General features: G+C 31.3%; 1 protein-coding gene across 1 annotated transcript in view; it reads left to right on the forward strand.

Annotated features, from left to right (window-relative positions):
- The window catches only part of DOCK7_1 (Dedicator of cytokinesis protein 7), a 53,696-nt gene that overhangs the window by 11,433 nt on the left and 23,100 nt on the right, over positions 1-19,163 (forward strand). The window contains exons 10-18 of the mRNA XM_051208208.1: positions 2,788-2,911; positions 4,556-4,626; positions 6,689-6,836; positions 7,456-7,578; positions 9,957-10,132; positions 11,548-11,861; positions 12,258-12,355; positions 14,989-15,096; positions 17,465-17,636. Coding sequence (XP_051066579.1) covers positions 2,788-2,911; positions 4,556-4,626; positions 6,689-6,836; positions 7,456-7,578; positions 9,957-10,132; positions 11,548-11,861; positions 12,258-12,355; positions 14,989-15,096; positions 17,465-17,636 — 1,334 coding nt within the window. The remainder of the gene's footprint in view (positions 1-2,787; positions 2,912-4,555; positions 4,627-6,688; positions 6,837-7,455; positions 7,579-9,956; positions 10,133-11,547; positions 11,862-12,257; positions 12,356-14,988; positions 15,097-17,464; positions 17,637-19,163) is intronic.

The following is a 19,163-nucleotide window of genomic DNA, read 5'->3' on the forward strand; positions in this document are numbered from 1 at the left end:
TAAATTTAGATAATTTTTGGTAACATTGTGTGTAATTACATACACCATATATTTGTTCTACAGGCGAGTAGATCATTTTGGTCAGTTTTAATATTGTTTTATTTAATTTAAGGACTCTTTCGTGCTTATTCTAACTTCTTAAGCGATTGTTGCTTGCGAGAATTGAGTTTTTTTGTGACTCTATATAAAACATAAAATATACACTGTTTTACAGATGATTCATCAGATATTTTTTTAAGACATAGATAAGTAAATTTTTCATTAAATTTTGTGTTTAATCAACATAAAAATAATAGTCACTTGAAAATGTTATGTTTGCTGGAGAGTTTGTTATATGGGGCTAAGTATGCTTTGCTTAAACATCAAAGAAAATAGATTGTCAGATAGCATCAAGTATGAAACTGAATTTTAATGGTATCTTGATATCATTGAATAGTTTGCATGTTTGTGGGGGAGTTCTAAAGCTTCCAGTCTGTAGGCCTGGATTAAATAATGTTAGTCTTTTTGAGGCTTATGTTTGTATTGAGATCTTTTTTTCATATGTAATGTAACTTGGTCAGACTGACTGATTAAGTCATATGGGCAACACTGGCTGTCAAAAACATTTATGAAAAGCATCATAAGTTATATTGTTGAGCATAAAAACGCTTAGAAGAAACTTATTTGCAATTTTATTATCTGGTGAAAATAGTCTGAAATGACATGTTTAGATCTTTTTCTGTAGTTAGATTATAGAAAAATTACAGATAAATAAATATTCGACATAATTTTTCTGATAAAAGGATTTAGAGTATTCCCATTTCACTTGATACAAACAAAACCTTTTGATGGCTACCTGGGATTATGATTGAATTCTATAGAAGTTCTATATTTTTTTGAAAATAATTACATTTTATGTAGTTACATAATAGTTACATTTATTTCACAGAATAGTTATTCAACGTTGATTGTTTAAAGAAGTTTACTAGTACAAAAGGTTATCAGCTATATATAGATGTCTCATTTATCTGAGGAAAAAAATAATCGAATATAAGATATTGAAGTAACTTTAAATACTATGTGTTAGTCAAAGTAAAACAACTTATTAATGACAAGAAAACGAATGGTCTTCATCGGCTAAAACTATTTCGTCGTACTTAAACTCTTTAAAAAATAATCAGAACACAACTTAAATTAATATCTCGTTTGCAATAAGATTTCAGTAACAATGAGTTCACTTATTTGGAGTAACTTTAAACCTTTCAGTTTACTGACTATACTACTTATTTCGACAACTACATCGTTTAAAAAATAGCCAAGAACCTACTAGTATGAATTGTGAAATCTTTGTATCTATTGTTTTTTGTACATTAGTTAAGTCACATTGTTGAATCTAACATAATATACCTTTACTGATGTAATAGATTAACTTCATCAAAGCTGTAAACATAAGCAAAGTTATGAAATCTAAATTGTTTGAATTACCATGATGTAGTGAGATGCACATGATACCTACCTTATTGTTCTCCATCATACTCAAATGTTGACCAAGAGTGAAATGATAATTATGTATCATGTGAATATGTGCACCTACATTATTTTATGTAAAATGTTGTTTTGATTAATTTTAAGTGCATTGTTCAGTTGTTTTCTCCTAGTCTATACCATATCATGCATCTCACGAAACTAATTGGATATAAGTATTATCATGTGTAGAGTTGTGCGTGTACACTGAGGAGTCTTAGACTAAAATAAAACAACTATTTGCTGTTACAGGTTTCTCATGGTTCTTCAGCTATTTTCTTTTCATGTCGAAAACTATCATAAAGCTACACAATTTTATGCGTAACACTTAAGTAGATAATATATTTTCATTAGTGGCTAGCGTCAAAATAGACTTTTAAAAGTTTCAATATAAAGCTGTGATCTATGAAGTTGGCCGAATCGGAAGTAAGTCAGTAACCAATTAGACAAGAATTGGTGTTGATAACAAATTTAGTGAGACTGAAGTATGACTTGCTGTATTCCCATTGAATGACCTAACAGTCCTAGGTTTGTTTTGGTGTGTTGTCGTGCTTTTTTTCTCGTAAGTTTTCGTAAAATAATTCGATAAGCAGATATGCAAGTAAATTGTATTTTAATTCCCTGATTACAGTAAAGTGTAATTTTAAACTGAAAACTTAGAACAAAGAAGCTGGCTGGAATTTAATTTGTACGGTATAACGATCCTGTGACTATTTGTTAACAATTATCAAACTAAACGTATTATACTTAAGAATTGTAAATTTCAGTTTAGTGCTTATTGGAGTCATTGGGTTACCCATTACATGACCTAACAAATGCAATTTAACCTATAGTTAGTTAACAGATTCTTATAGTATATTTCATCAAGTTGATTAGTGTCTGTGGTTAGCTGCCAAAATATCCAAAAACCAGAGTTCATTTTGATTAGTTCTTGTTTACACTTTCTAGCATCTAAGTACTCGTAATTTCCTGAAGATTGAACTTTGCATCAATGTACCATACAATTACAGACTACTCAGCTGACTTGTTCATACTACTACCTGGATATTAGTAATAATATTTGATAAACATTATTGCTTCATTAATAAACTTATATTTATTAATTAGTCCACTTATTTGCAATCAGTCTACATCTGATTTTATTTTAAATCTTGGGTGAATGCGTTGGTTAAAATTAACATTTGTTGTGTTGTGACTAGATTCCTAATGATTTGTTTGTATTTATGGATATATATACTTTCATTATTACGCATGTTTATCTTTTATTATCTTTTCTGTTCATAGTAACCTTTTATATGTATATCCACGAAGTGTTAGTCTTCCTCCTTCAAAACAGGCTTCTTCTCGAAATATTACTGTTCGTGTACAATTAATGTATAGTGACTCTACTGTAACTAAAGTACTACCGGTAAGTGATTTTTTAAAAATAATTTCTCTGAAATTTCTGCTTAACAAATCTAAGCATGCGACTGAAAGATACTTTTGTGTGAATCAACGAGTATCCGTGAATTTCAGATTAGTATCAAAATGAGGTGTTATAATTTTTAGACAGAATTTTTTCACTGTGTTGAATAAATACTTTGATCTTTCTCTTACTCTTCATTGTAGTGTACTTTGATTTATAAAACCGAAGTATATATATAACTTGATATTCATGAACGATATTTTTAGAAAAGATTAGACTCTAATAGTCACTAATTTTACGCTTATGTAAGGAGATTAATAATAGAATTATAGTCTTCGCTTTTATCCTCAATAGCACAGCTCTTGTATTTATGGAGTATTAGAATTGGGATGTAGTAAAATATATTATTCATTATAAGTACTTTGTAACCAAATACTTCAATAACTGCTTTCATTATTACAACTAAATTTCACGTAAATATTTAAAAGTTTATACTTCTTAAAATAGTTTTTTCCTCAAACAAGTCACGTAAATATATTATTGTTAGGGTACTAGATTGTTTAATTAACGCATGAAACATTCAAGAACATGGGTACAAATTCCAACTGTGTCACATTTGCCTTTGAGAGAAAAAGTTGACCTTGTAAAACCAACTAGATATCTTAGTGTACCGTATTATCTAATACTGAAATCAACAATTAATCGTTTACAATATATATATCCAAGATTTTTATTTTTTGGAAAGTATTCGACAGTATTGTCAAGCATTTTTTTCTAATAATCCTTACTGAGTTTTGTTTTTAGTAGCTTGCAGTGAAACTCAAGATGAAATCAAAATCGAAATTTCTACCTTTGATAATGCTTGATATCTTCAAATAAACTAGCCTGTCATAATGAACTTCATCTTTTCATCAGTATTTAAAATCTCTGTCTACACTATATATTGTCTCGGCAAAACCTCAAGTTTAGTAGATAACTAAGATTTTATAAAAAAAAAGTCCCTGGTAAATTTTAACCAATGATTGCTTTTACTAATAAATGATTATGATAGAAGCTCAAGTTTCACATTTCTACACAAATATGTTGCCTCGCTAATAAAAAAATATTCATTTTTCTGGTATTAATCATGCTTTGGTGTTGTTCAGTTTTTGATTATCATATACATTATTTTTTCTTTCTTACAACCAAATGGATTATTTCAATCTCGCTCAATTTAAATAAAAGCATGATATCACTAAAAAACTCAATAAAAGGTATGCTACAATGTATATCGACTTGTACATTGTTAATTAGTTACATTACGTTCTTGATTGGATATTGTAAACTCTATGCCTACGTTCTCATCGACTAAAGTTCGAATGAAGAAATAGACACGTTTTACTGAAAGCTCTTTGATCTTCAAAAAGCTAAGCGCTTAGACGTAACAATTATAACATATGATTATGTTGCTTAAGTCGTCAGTCTAAGCAAAATGGAAAGATTCTTGTGTCGGTTTTTATTGGTGTTCCAGTTCAGAAAACAAATAATAGAAACCGTTTCCTGTAACTATCTTCAGGCTTATACAATTATCATATATACGTATAGGTGTTTATTTTTTTACTACACTTTATTTATCCAGTTTTTTGTCTGATTTATTTTATCTCATAGGCTATATATGGCAAAAGTAATTCTCCTAGGTTTATAAGCGACGCGTTCACCACAGTTTTATATCATAACAGGTAAGTAACTAAATCATATTCTACTTTTCGCCACATATATGTTATTATCAAATAGAAGCTTAGAAGAAATAATCTCACAAGATAAAGATTTCTGTTCTTGCTAATGTAGATGCATGTTATTTTCTTTGAAATTCTCAACACTGGTATCCAAGTAAACCCTGATGTGACCACAGCTATATATCAATGACAGTATGAGATTAAGCATAAGAAATGTACTGAATGAAAAGTACAAAATTTATCTTATTTAAACTTAACATTTTAATAAAGATGTAAAATAAATACGACCATATCACTGTAATCAATTTCAATCTATACCGCTTAATTTTTCTAAAAATAGTTAATGATTATCTCATAATTTGTTTCGAAATCCTGTCTAAATTTTCACCAGGCTACCTTACAATTCAGTCAAACATCTATATACTATAAGACATTTATGTACTAATCGGTGATTTGTACGTGTATATGTTATGATCATCTCCACGAGTTATCTAATTGTTACCATGGCGAACAAATATCCTGTTAGTTGTTATAATCTAACAGTTAACTGCCCCCAAATTCCATGGTACGGCCGAGAGTGGGGAGAGTCCGCTCTCCCTCTCGAAATGCTCTCACATAGCCACGCGTATATAGCCTCTGCCAGGGAAGTCCTACTCATCGACTTCTCGTGGCGGGGGTGTTGTTCACGAAATTGAGAGGACGGAAAGCAAATGTTCGGAGCTTTATTCGGGTCATTGGATATGGAAGATCCATCTAGGGGAGTTGAGAAACCCTCATTCCCAACCAATGATGCATATGGACTCCAAGATCCTGAAGGAACAAATGGCGTATAAACCAATCGTTGGTCACCGAATACCATGGGAATGCATCTCCTTACGATGCTCCACCGCCTCGGGGTTCAGACCTTCAGGTCGAAGGCTCCGGGTGCGGTCCCCTAAGAAGACTGACTGCTTCGGTTTGGGCAGTATCCCAGCCCCCACATAGTGATATATATGGCGCACATATACTTGGTGCATCTCTGTACAAATATCTATGTGTTAAAATAAATAAATAAACAGACCATTAACTTAAATTCTTTTGATTAGTAAGATCATTTGGGTAAGACCAGAAATTGTGGACAACCTTTGAGCGACGCTAATATGACCTTGAGAATTTCCATCTACTTACTAAGGCTAAATGAGTGTTATAAACCAGTGTGAGGAATTAGAATGTACTACTAATGGATAGCATTAGGAATTAGGCTTAGGGTTTTCATCACAACCTAATATAAGCTAAAATGCCAAGACGCTACTTGGTCAAATGGATGAATGAATTTCGCCCTAAAATCCAAGAATTATTATCCCAGTTCTGATTGGTTCACCCATAAATTATAGTCTCGCCAACATTTGTTTAATAATTTACTCTGTCTTGACACAAAACACTTAATCTTGAGAAAAATTCAACTACGGTTTCGTCGCATGCCAAGTCAAATCAAGCTTTAAATGAAGTTCATGATAACGCCTTTCGTTGGGGAGAAAATAATATTTGACGGAATGAATTAAATTCAATATAAAAAAAAGGTAAAGTTTCTGTTATGTTGCGCGGTTGTCCGAGTCTGCTTCTTCGGACTGGCCTAGAGTATCGGTTTCATGTACAGTTGAATACATATAGTAATAGGCTAAACATACGAAAGCAACTCTGTTTTTTTTATCATGTCAAGGTAAACTTTATGGGTGTACCATTTTTTAACTTAATTACCACATGCTTAGTCAGGATACAAATAAGTTGCAACTTTACGAAAACCCGTTCACATTGTTTTGTGATTACTGGAAATTTATTAGCACAACAGTTATCATTTGATGCATTCCGTAATAGATTCCTACATATATTATGTGACTTTCTTGTTTGTTCGAATCATCAAAATCATAAAATAATAAATCTCAGTGCTCAATTTCATATTTTCTAGTTTCACGTAGCTACGTATTCACAGAACTTCTAGCCCTGCTTGTTTTTACCGTTTTGATTTGTCCATTTTAGTTACAGACTTAATTGTTTTATATTTATGTTTTTATTATCAAACTATTAGATCGCCTGAATTTTTCGATGAAATAAAAATTCAGTTACCCGGAAAATTGGAAGAAACTCATTATCTGTTATTTACATTTTATCATGTAATTTGTCAAACAAAAAAACTTGAATCATCTGCGTCTTTAGAAACTGTAATTGGTTATTCTGTAAGTAATATTCATTTGTTTAAAACTATTCAATATGAAAGTTCATGACTAACTAGATATGCGTCAAAAGACAATAAGAATGAATTAGCACCAGATAGTTGTTTGTTTCTAGTTCGTGACTTTTTCATAGCACTCACGTAAAACCAAACCCAAGGTTCGATCTCGGCACTTCATTTGCTGAGGAGGACACCATACCTATAATGTATTATGCCAAAATTCAATCATCTATGTTTCTAAAACGTATACTGTTAAATCCCAACTTATTGATCTGATAGTAATAGCCTCATCGCTAGACATGATTATTAGATCGTCGTTACACACGCTTAGCAGTTATAAACTAGGAATAAAACAATTGTTTAGTGATCTCTGCTTCACACTGATCCTCCGACTAATGCCGGTTTGTAGTAAAACCTAAAATCTGAACCATATAGATACTTTTACTGTTGGCTCATATAACTTGTAGATTATTCAAGAAATACCAGTCAACGTACTTATTCTCAAATTCACAAATGTGTTTCATCTATTCTGTATTATGTTACCTGAAAGGCCGTTTAGCTGTAGATTCATGGTAAACTTGACTGTATAACCAACCATGTTCTATTGTTTTATTTTAATTTAGTGGCTACCTTTATTAGAACAAGGATGTTTAAAAGATCGTGATCTGAATTTGTTAGTCAGTGTAGAAAAACCATCCCCAGCTTTGGCAATGATTAAGCCGGACATAAAATCGATCTCAGAAAAGGTAATCATGTATATTAATTTTTTACTTTGTTGTGCTTGCAGGAACAATCAATTCATTTTTCAGTAGACTGTGTGTCATACTCTTGTTACTTATCTGAACAGCAATATAAGTAATATAGTTTTAACATGACAAGATATCGTAGTTTGAATCACGAACTGATCTTAACTTGATCAACATTAAGAGCTTTTTCATCCTGGTTCATAAGTTTTCATCTGAGTGGTTCCACGACCCTATCGCAAAGCCTCAAACCAAAGACCTTCAGTCTCAGTGGTCAAGAACCTAAGCGTTCGCGTTTCAAATCAAATGTCTCAGGTTAGTTCACTGTAGTGGGGTTGGGGATGCGCTTTGATAAAGAGTCCCGTAAGAGGATTAAACATCGCAGTAAATTCTGGTTTAAAATGGTCGTCTGTCTAGCATCAGTTTGTAATTTAAAGCCTGAAAATTCTAGTCTTTACCCATGTATTTTGATATTAGAGCAATCACCAATTTGTAAACGTTTTTTCCATAATCGAAAGGCCAGTAAAAACATAGAAGCACTGAACATTTGCTATTTCCCTGGTCTCAGCTTCTCAACAATTTTCATCCAAATTTTTATAAACTTTGAGTTTAGTCAAATTATAGAACTCTTATAAACGTAAGGAACTGCAACTTCATTGTAAGAAACAACTGGTAAACGTCTTGAAAGACTTATTCATACGATACAGCTTTGGTGGATGTAGTCGACTTTTATATTTATACTATGGCGATATTTTATCAGTAGATTTACATAGTTATATATATGTAACATTTATTAAACTTTATTTAATCACCGAATTTCATAGAATATCATTTTTGTAACATTTTAGTAAAATCCAATAGGTACTATGTATTGATCCATATCAAAAACCATTTCACAAAACTATATATCTCCGTAACATCTTGATCGGTTTAATTTATAATTAGGCGAGTGTGCTTATATGTACTGAATTTTAATACAAAGCTTTGTTAGTCAACAACATATGGCATTTTCAAATCAGATTGAAAGGATAAACATTTTAGTAAATTTGGAAAATTCCCATATTGTGATTTAGTAAACATATAGTGTAAACTGTTTACATTACTTCGTTTTTTCTTCCTCTAAAACACAAAATGTTAATTTTAAACTTTTCCACATCAATGAATAGTCTTATCGTATTGCGCTTGGAGTAATTGAATAATTTTATTATCTTTGGAGTTTTATCAGCCCTGGTAGTTTGTTAGCCATTAAGTGACGCACTCTTATCATCGATGTAAAAACCATGCTTTACTTTCCTCATCTACATGTTGAAAAAAATAATTCATTTAGAATAGGAAAAAGATTCTGAAACAATGAAAAACAGTCAAATAAGCTTTCAATTGTTTCGTCATTCTTCTAAATACATTAAGCCTTGTGTTTTTTTATGTACTGCCAATTATATTGATTTCATAGAACTTGTTAAAAAGTATAATTGTTGTTTTGCGAGTTCTTCTTACTCCAATTGATTTTACATCCCGAGTTAACTTCGTATAATTTATAAACTTATCCAGTTGTGTAACTAGATTCATATAACGATGTGATGCAAATAGCTGAATACGAAATATTTTAGGAAATGGATATATTTAATACATAATGACATGGCAGCTCACATGCATAGAGTAAAGGATTTGTAAAACGTAAGAATCGTATACTGCAGCGAACTGACTGACGTAATGCTCAGTGATGTAGTATTTGTATTTGACTTGATAGACAAATCAATGTAGAAATTATTATCTTATTTTTGTATACCTAGGTATTATAGTGTTATACAGACGCTCAGGCAGTCACGTGTTTATAAAAGTGGTAAACTAGTGCAAACATATACAAGCTGAGTGTTCTGCTACCATTACAAGACTTTGTTGTCACACCTATTGTTGTGAACATAGTTGAATAAAAGTATAAACTAATGAAAGATTTGGAACCAACTATGGACTTCCACGAAACTCAGGTCTAGACTTCAAGCTCCTAACCTCTAACCATTGGAAATCACTGGATCTTAATTCTACTTCACCTAAATTTATTTTTAGCTATCGTGTGAATTAAAGGTTTTTAACCCCCTATATTTACTGAAATTTAATCCAAAAGTGACAGAATACTTAATAACTGAAATATAAGTTTGTACAGGACATATTCTAGCCTGTTTTAATCATTTAGTACAAAAAGCATTCAGCGAGTTCATTGTTTTCTAACTATTTAACCTATTTCATAGGAATGCATATATATATATATATATATATATATATATATATATGTATACACTTATATATATATTATGTTACACTTTTCAATGAAATTGAAACTTACACTTCATACTCTTTTGATCACCGTTTTATTTGTCCCTTAGTTTTGTATGGATGCTTGCAAATGGGTTGATGCTCATCGTGAACTATTCAGTGTTTCTACAACTGTTGTTTCTAGCGTTTACATGCAAGATGCTTCATTAGAATGTCTTTTATCGGCTTGTCATATAAATCGAATCAATTCTACCATTGAAAGTTTTGCTAATCGATCTGCTGTTCGGTAACCTATTCACCTTTGATTATAATTAATAAAAAATTTAATGATATTTTTGTAATATCTCAACGGTTGGAAAATTAAATTTCCAATGTTTCACAACTTAGTATAAGCCGCTTCTTCAGAGTAATTTGATATACTTGATCGCAACTATTGTTATTTGTATTAGTCTAAAGTAAAAAGTACTTATTTTTCCAAAGATCACTGATTGTTCTTTTTCGTGGCTTCACCGATCGCACAGCTAATCTGAGTGTTATTATAGAGTCAGTCCCCCAGCTGACCGTGAGCCTCCCGGGAGCGCATTTTTTAAACATATTTATTCAAACATACTTTATTCTACTTCAATGTAATAATAATACTGATCCTAATAAACAATCAGTATTACTTTTGTACAGTTTAATATAGAAAAGTGTTTATATTTCTTAAATTCTATTGTAGATCGTTTTGTATTTTAGTTTAAAACGAATGAATTTCTGTGACTTTGGATAAGTATTAACAGTAGGTGTCAGAAATACTACCATCAATAATAAAGCGGCGTAGAATCATTGTCTTACTTTGAAGCTTTTTCATGACGTACTGTGTCTTCTCTACTGTTAAAATTCTTTGTGCATGTCAAAGTAATCAGTCAGTCAGTCAGTAACAACGTAGAACTTCGTACGTACGTACATCAGTTCGAGTTGCCATACCACACTAGCACAGAGATGCAGTTGTCGATTCAAATCCCGTAGTGGTAGATGTAAGAGTATAAGTAGTAATGGGATAGATTAGGGTTTGAAGATGTTATTTAAAGGTCAAAGTAATCAGTTCATTCATTTATTTAAAGTTTCTTATTTTATGAATACTACTGTCTTCTTTATATTCAACTATCCCAACTAATCGTGGTTGCAAATTCAGAATAGAAATTTTTAAAACATCTACACAGATAGGTTATGATTTAACATATATTCGTAAACACCCATGGGTTATTTAGCTCATTGCAGAAAATGTTTATGATTAATCACATACGTACAAAGACGAAATTATTTCAAGTGATCGGAAACTAATCTCTATCAGAATATCTCAGTGATAAAATCTCACACTCCGAAGGTAAGTGACGTGGGAACATTAGTCCCCTCACTATCTCAGTTACTAGCACAAAGCCTAGATTCATGGTCTCCTCCCAACTACCTTCAGCCACCAAACATCTTGAGAAACAGCACGCTATGTTGAGTCACCCGAACTAGTGGTCTTTATCCCGACCAGATCAATAGAATTCCAGGATCTTTGAAGGACTAATATGGCATTAGACACTACTCATAAATTTAACGTATTACTCCCTTATTAAGTATAACTAAATTTCTATGTAGAATTAATTTGCTTACACAATCATTTTTCATGGTTAAAGTGAATTGTCTTTTTCTCTACAATACTTAACATTTCAGTCAACTATTCTCATATATTCATAAAACAAGTCTTCATCAGTTAACTGCATTTTTCGTACCGCTCCTCGATGGCTTTCTTCGATTGTTATTTAATTGCATAATAAGTACGATTTCAATCAAAATAAATGGTACCAAATCGAATAATAATGATAGTAGTATGGAGATGAATAGACCTAGTCTAATCGCGTTAGAACTGCTCATTGTATTTTTGAATCGTATTACACGAAGTTTTCCTCATTTAAATGATAGACATGGACGAAACCAACTTCTAGTTTCATATTTAACTGGCCCACACTTTTTAACTATTGAAACAGGTTAGTTAATTGGGTAAATATCATGTTAAGTTTGTGAAATAATAAGTAATTAAAGTAATACTTACATATTTTTGTTTGTTGAAGATGGTCAATCTAATCAATGTTACAGGATTTCTATAGTTAAATTAAATATTGGTCATTTCACTTACAATTAATGAAGAAAACATAAATAAATCGCTTTTTAAAACATGTTTTTGAGAATAGAATAACCAAAAGTTTAGTTTACTAACTAATATACATTCTCCTACATGTTCTCTGAGTCATTATACTGAAGATACTACACAGTTTAATATTGAACTATTATAATTTCTAAAAATGATAATCATTTGGAAACCACTAATGAAATATTTCATTAAAACTAGTTTTATTTAGTTTTCTCTTGTGTTCTTTTTTTAGTTTTAGGTCATTACTTCTCTGGACATCCGTTATTTGGAGTACCGATAGTTTCGGATTTGGTAAATCCTGAACAGATCGATAAAAGCCTTTTAGCTAATGTATATCTTATTTTTTCCCTAATATATATATAAATTAGTAATTTTAACTATTTTTCATTATCCTCGTAAAACAAAGGAAAGGTTAACGATACCTTAAAATCAATAATCTATATTAATGAATTCAGTGATGCAAATCTTGATTACACAATAAAAACAAAATACTTGTTTGCCGATCAAAAACTAGTCACTTTTCCATGGCGATAATATTTTTCGTTTTTTTTAAGGACAAAAAACAACAGTTCACTAGGCTTCCATTTTTCGCTTTCCAGTTAAACTCTGTGTAAATCTTTAGAATTATTGGTATCGTATTCATATCAGCTTTCTAATGACTTGTATAATGTATCACTCCTCACAGAGATTTAAGCAGTACTTGCCAAAGATCACTAGCTTAACATTTTCGTTTATTAAGAAATGCGAAAAATTCACGTTTACGATTCCCTGAAAAAAATGTTTTTATTGGTAATCCGCTGTAGAAATTCAATGATCTGTTTTGATCAATCTCCTGTTTCTTGCGATGCTTCAACTTAAGTGTGTATATAAAAACTAATTAAATGAAGTTGTCTAGGACTTTTATTAGCATTTCACTGAAGCATTAATCCATTGCAGTTTGTGATATGCATATTAACAGATGAAGGTATAATTTGCAATATATATTCATTCAATTACTTGGGAAAAGTATTGTCTAATGGGATATTTTCCAAATAATCAATAACACTCAAACTGACTGTAATTTTATTGATTAATCCCTAACTAAACCATATATCTATCATAGACCTTTTAGTTGTAATTCATAGATCAACGATAATTTTTTTGATTGATACATTTTTTGCATTGAATTTTAATCTACGTGTCTGTAAAAATGTAAATTTTAAGAATTTAAGTAGTAATAGAGTCAAAAATGCCATTAATGAGATTTAGAGCTCAGTTGGATGTTTTTATCAGTGTTCTATTGTTTGGCATTGTGACACTCTAGTCATTTTACTAACAATACATATTGGCTTTAGATTTTATTCATATCTTTGTACAGGAAATATCGATCAGTCACATGTTCAGTGAACAATTGAAAGCAAAATCTTGTACGAATGACATAGCACATAATAACAATCAATCACCAAGTCATCAGAACGGGTTGACTTAGCCCTCCATTAATAATTATCAAAATTTTCACTTAATTTGGGACCCTATTATTCTCTACGAAATGATAATGAAAGTTTCTTCAACTGAACCATTTTAACCCAAATAACGTATCACTAAAATTCCTGTTTTGTTAGATGTTCGGTAACAATAGTAGTATTAGTGATTTTAAATATTTTAAGGTAGAAATATATGTATGTAAAAATGATGTAAAAATCTCAGATTATTATTGTTACTGCTTTTACTCTTTTTTTCAACGTTGTTTTATACTCCAGTTCCCGGATGATTGACAGCATTTTAACAACTGAAATATTCTTCATTTTCATTTTTCTCATTAAACCTTTTCTACGGAAATTAATACCTATATTTTATAGATGATCTTTACTATAACATTGTATACACTTCAAATATTGTGCTTTAAACTTTACAGTAATTTAATCTCATATATATGTTAATCAACGTATGATTGATTTTTTCTTTGTAAGCCTCTTTTCTGAATAAAAGGGATTAGAACTTACACCTTAATGCCATTGTTTCCTGTAGCTTAGTGTAAAAATCATTTGGGACTATGTAAACTGATCTCTGAATAACTATTTCAGAAAAATATATTTATTGAAGATAATGAATATATCCTTCTGTTTCAAAGAATATAAAGTGATTAGTAATTCATACAATCTAAATGTCTCTCAGAATCAATATACCACTGACTGGTTATTCTACATTAGGACTTGAAAGTGAACTATGTAAAGTGTAAATGGTTTAACACTTTTACTGACTTACTTCTTTCATACTTTATAAGTTGACTCTTCAGGAATTGTCTAAAATGAAGGTTGACCGATGAAATTTACTGATTTCTTATGAATTTATTATGTAGCTGAGTTGCACAACACATTTGCACGACTATCTGAAGTAGTGTAGTGAACGAACGCTTAGTGGGCAACGCCAATTCATTATTTTATGCAAAATTACACAGCACCCTGGTAAAATGCGAAAATCATATATTGAATACATTATTTACACATTTTCCTTCGATTGTCCTTTATATACTTCATGATTCTTCCAATTCTGTATTTATTTTTATTGCTCTCTGTCTCCCTTCCTGTTCTCTTCAATTTAATCTTATGCTTGCAGGCGTTCCACTTCAGATTGCTCGTAAATACTACTTATATCTGTCAGCGTAAGTAGTATACACCAGAGAAGTAGTAGTAGTAGCGGTGCATTAGTAGACCGAATATTGAACTGTCATTTCGTTCTTATTAAAAAGAGAATTGAGCCATAGGTCAGCCATTCATATTCTGATAATTCAAAAGACTAAATGATAAAACAACAGTATGACAAATATTTAATACTACCAAGATTAAACCATTTAAACATAACATTTCTGACTTGAATCATCAACTAGAAGTTTTATTTTTCACATCTATTTGTTCATGACTGTTATTAATAAATTTCTCAGTTTTAAACAAATTTAATTGTTTTTTTTTTCATTTTGTTAACAGATCATTTTAACTGAACTTATAAAAATCTATCTATTCAGAACTAAACTCAATGATTCTCAAAGTAGTCAAACTTTTTTCCCTCCATTATGGTTTCTTTTGGAATTATTTGTAAGTCATATTGAATGTGTTTTTTCATTAGTTAATCGGTTAAGGTAACCATGTCGGATCAAATAGAATTTATTGGATTATTTTTTTGTTTTGACTTTTCATGAATTAGGGTTGTAAAAATTCATTTTTGTTTTAGAATTTTCTCAAAATAATTTTGTATAATAAAATTATATTTTTTGAAATTCAAATAATAATCGTAATATTGGCAGCGATACATTTTGTGCAAACTATAAGTAACTAGGTTTGCTCATTTTGTTATATATCTAACTGCATCTAAAACGATGTAAAAACATTTTACATTTTTATTTCATTAAGTTGTTTAAATTACTATTCATTGTAACTCAGTTATCTGCTTGAAAACGTGTAATTTTTTAACAAACATTGGTTATGAAAAAAATTAACCTATCTTTGTCCACTGTGTATCTTTTTTTACTCATTAGAAGAGTTCATTGAGGTGGTTGTAAGATCAGACCAGGCCCCCAAATGCCCTGGTATGGCCGAGAGTGGGGTGGGCCCGCCCTCCCACTCGAAATGCTCTCACACGGCCACACGTACACAGCCTCTGCCAGGGAAGTCCTACTCACTGCCTTCTTGTGGCGGAGGTGTTTTTTACGAAAATGAGAGGAAGAAAAGCGAATGTCCGGCGCTTTAACCATATCCCAAACCAATGGTGCACATGGGCTTCAGTATCCCGCGGGAACAAATGGCGTATAAACCAATTTTTGGTCACCGGCTACCATGTGACTACATCTCCTCACGATGCTCCACTGCCTTGTGGGTTAGACCTTTAGGTCAAAGGCTCGGGGTGTGGCCCCCTAAGAAAACCATCTGCTTCGGTCTGGGCACCCGGGCAGTATCACAGCCCACACACAAATATGGTGTGGCGCATATATATTTGGTGCCCTCTTGTACCAATATTTATGTGTTCAAATAAAATAAAACTGTAAGATCAAGTATGCATCATTAAATTGTCACAAAAATGTTCGTGAAGTTGTTTTAGCATTGCGCATTTGTTATTTTTCTGCATCTCTATGATTGATATAAAGCTTGTTAATCTAGTTATAAATTCCCTTATTCATTACACAGACATACTAATTAGAGTAGATTTATGTTGTAAAACGTTCCCTATTGTCATTGGACATGTCAGCTGGACTATATAACAGTTCACTAATATATCTTAGATTAGTGCATAATAGCGTCTATTGTCGATATTTCTTTCATTTGTTATCAGACAGTAGCGATATCTCAAATCACGTTAACTAAAGTTCTTAAAACCACTTTTATTGAATAATGATTTAGTTTTTTAATCCTTTGGGTTTTAAGCATTGGATCTTTAGTCGATTAGCCACATGTCTATAATCTGTTTTACCTTTTTTGGTTTGAATTATCAAGTAGTATCCCCGTCTTGCACCTGGTACGTTTTGTTCTTAGTCTGATGTACTTGTATTCTGTTCTTAAGTTATATATTAGAATTCGACTAATGATGTTAGATAATAATCACACTGTATCTTACAATTAGACTTGGAAAAAGTCATCGTTGTATTTAAATTCAGTAACTCCAAAGTAAAACGCTTTAAAGGTTATAACTTAACCTTACCAAGAAATCTTAAACTATAACAAAACAAATATTTCATAATTTCTCTATCTGCAAAATTTACTCACTTCGCTGTTTCACAATGAGGCTAAACCTAAATCAGTTAAATGTCCACAAACTACTATATTAACAATTAGTTGTACCATTGATTTAATATTTTGAAAACTAGTTCAGTTGAATTACAAATCTCAACCAATAACTAACGTTTTCTTCAAAAAATTCATTTCAATTATGGAATGCTGTGTTTGATTCCCGATTGGATGATTATTACACACTTGTTTTCGATTTATTTTGTCTTTACATGTGTGTTCTTCTCCTCGTTCGAATTGATTAAAAGAAGCGGTAAATATAAATGTAGGTGCTTGGATGTATAGTTTACTAGTGTATAGTATTCTGTTTCAGGATGCTTTCCAGCTGAATAGAGTTGATCGATAAAGTGAAAAATACAATTAGGATATAGTGTAAATTATTTTTCACCTATGCTGTTAGTTCATACACACAATTCATGATACAAACACTCCGATGATAAAGCTATAAATTAATTTATTTAAAAACTTTTGATGACCTCTGGAAAAGGAATGGTTGACCTTGTAAAACCTACTATGTCCTTAAAAGTATATTCCCTAATCTACCAAATTGATTTGTTTTTCTATGAGGTGTCAATTTTCTCAGTCAAGTAGATATATGAATAAGCTTCTGAATAATGTAATTTATATTTTCTATACTTTATTTTTATGTAAAATAAACATATTACTTATTATCTGTTAATTTCAGATTCATTTATTAGCACAAGATTGGCACTTGACAATAGAAGCTAATGAACCGAACATCATTTTACCACTATATGAAAACCCTTGTTTTTTGGAAGATTTAAGTTCATTTAATACATGCCTAACAGAATATATGATTCGATATGTTTGTAGTCAATATACTAGAATTTCGGATGGTAAGTTTAATAATATACTATCACTATGAATTGCTTCTTTTAGAAGTCGATTCTCTTAAATATTCTGTAGAGTGGTCTATATGAAGACGTTTAATCTCATTTAAAAACTATCTGATAAATATGCGGTGTTTTGAAAATGATTTTGACTAACAAACATCGTTTTAGACATCACATTGTTATTTATTTAGCCGTTTATTTATAATAGACGATACTTACCATCCATTTGATATCGTTATCTAAGGGTAGACTGAAATTAATTTACAGAATTGGAAAAGCATCACCTTGTGTTAATATTAATATACAAGATACCATTTCTAACGCTGATCATTATAAAATCACAATTATTGTCATGACATCTTTACTAAAAGGGTCAAGGACTAAAGGGACGTCGGTGGTTTAGAGTTAGAATGCTCGCCTGCCATGCGGGCAGTCCTGGTTTGATTCCCGGCTGGCGCACACCGCTTACCCTCAAATGCCTTGGTTGGCAAAGAGTGAGGATAGTCCTCTCTCTTTCTCAAAATGCCCTCATATGGCCACGAAAAATACAACCACTGCCACTGAAGTTCTATTCACTACTTCCTGGCGGTGTGGATGTTGTTGACGAAACTGAGAGAACGAAAAGCGAATATCCGGCGCTTTCCCGGGTCGGTGGATACGAAGGATCCACCTAGGGGAGTTAGGAAATCCTGATTCCAAATCAATCATGCACATGGGCTCCAGTATCCTAAGGAAACAAATGACGCATAGACCTATTGTTGGTCGCCGACTACCATGGGTCTGCACCTTCTAACATTGCTCCACTGCCTTGTGGATTAGGTCAAAGGCTCGGGATGTGGCTCCCTAATAAAACCATCTACTTCGGTTTGAACACCCGGGCAATATCTTAGTCCTCACACAAATCGAATGATTTATGTGGCGCATATCTATATCGTACCTCCTTTTACCAATTTTTATATATGTAAATAAATAAATAACAAAGACTATGAAAATACAATGATCTATATGGTGGTGAGCAATGGAATCTGAAGTTCACATTTCATTCTATTGATTCTGCTTTTTCATTCTTATTTAATGATTAAGTATTTTAACATTCCTTTAAAACTATTTTTATTGCGGCACACTTTGATTTTGCAACATGGCTAAAAGTCCTTAAAGTGTTTATTTATTATAAGTAACAAATTAACTATTATTCCATTAAATTAATTGTATTTCATAAAATATATTTCAACAGTAGTTGTAATCAATGTATTGAAATTAAATTTTTATCCTAGATGGTTCTACTGTTTGTTCACTTTCCTTCCGTTTTGTTTGTTTGAATGAACACAAATTTCTAATAAGTTAACTAAGATGCTTGCAGTAATGTTCTGATGGTATTCATGATTATGCAGAAAAGGAATATTAACAAACAGATTAGATATTAGTTTCATTAGTTTGGAATTTACATATTTGTATAGTCGTTTTAAGTTTTGGTCATTTCTATTTCCTTTAATTTCATGCCATATTTGTTAGTGACGAAGCAATGGTTTA

This window comes from Schistosoma haematobium, chromosome 4 (genome assembly GCF_000699445.3).
Source record: "Schistosoma haematobium chromosome 4, whole genome shotgun sequence".
Taxonomy (NCBI): domain Eukaryota; kingdom Metazoa; phylum Platyhelminthes; class Trematoda; order Strigeidida; family Schistosomatidae; genus Schistosoma; species Schistosoma haematobium.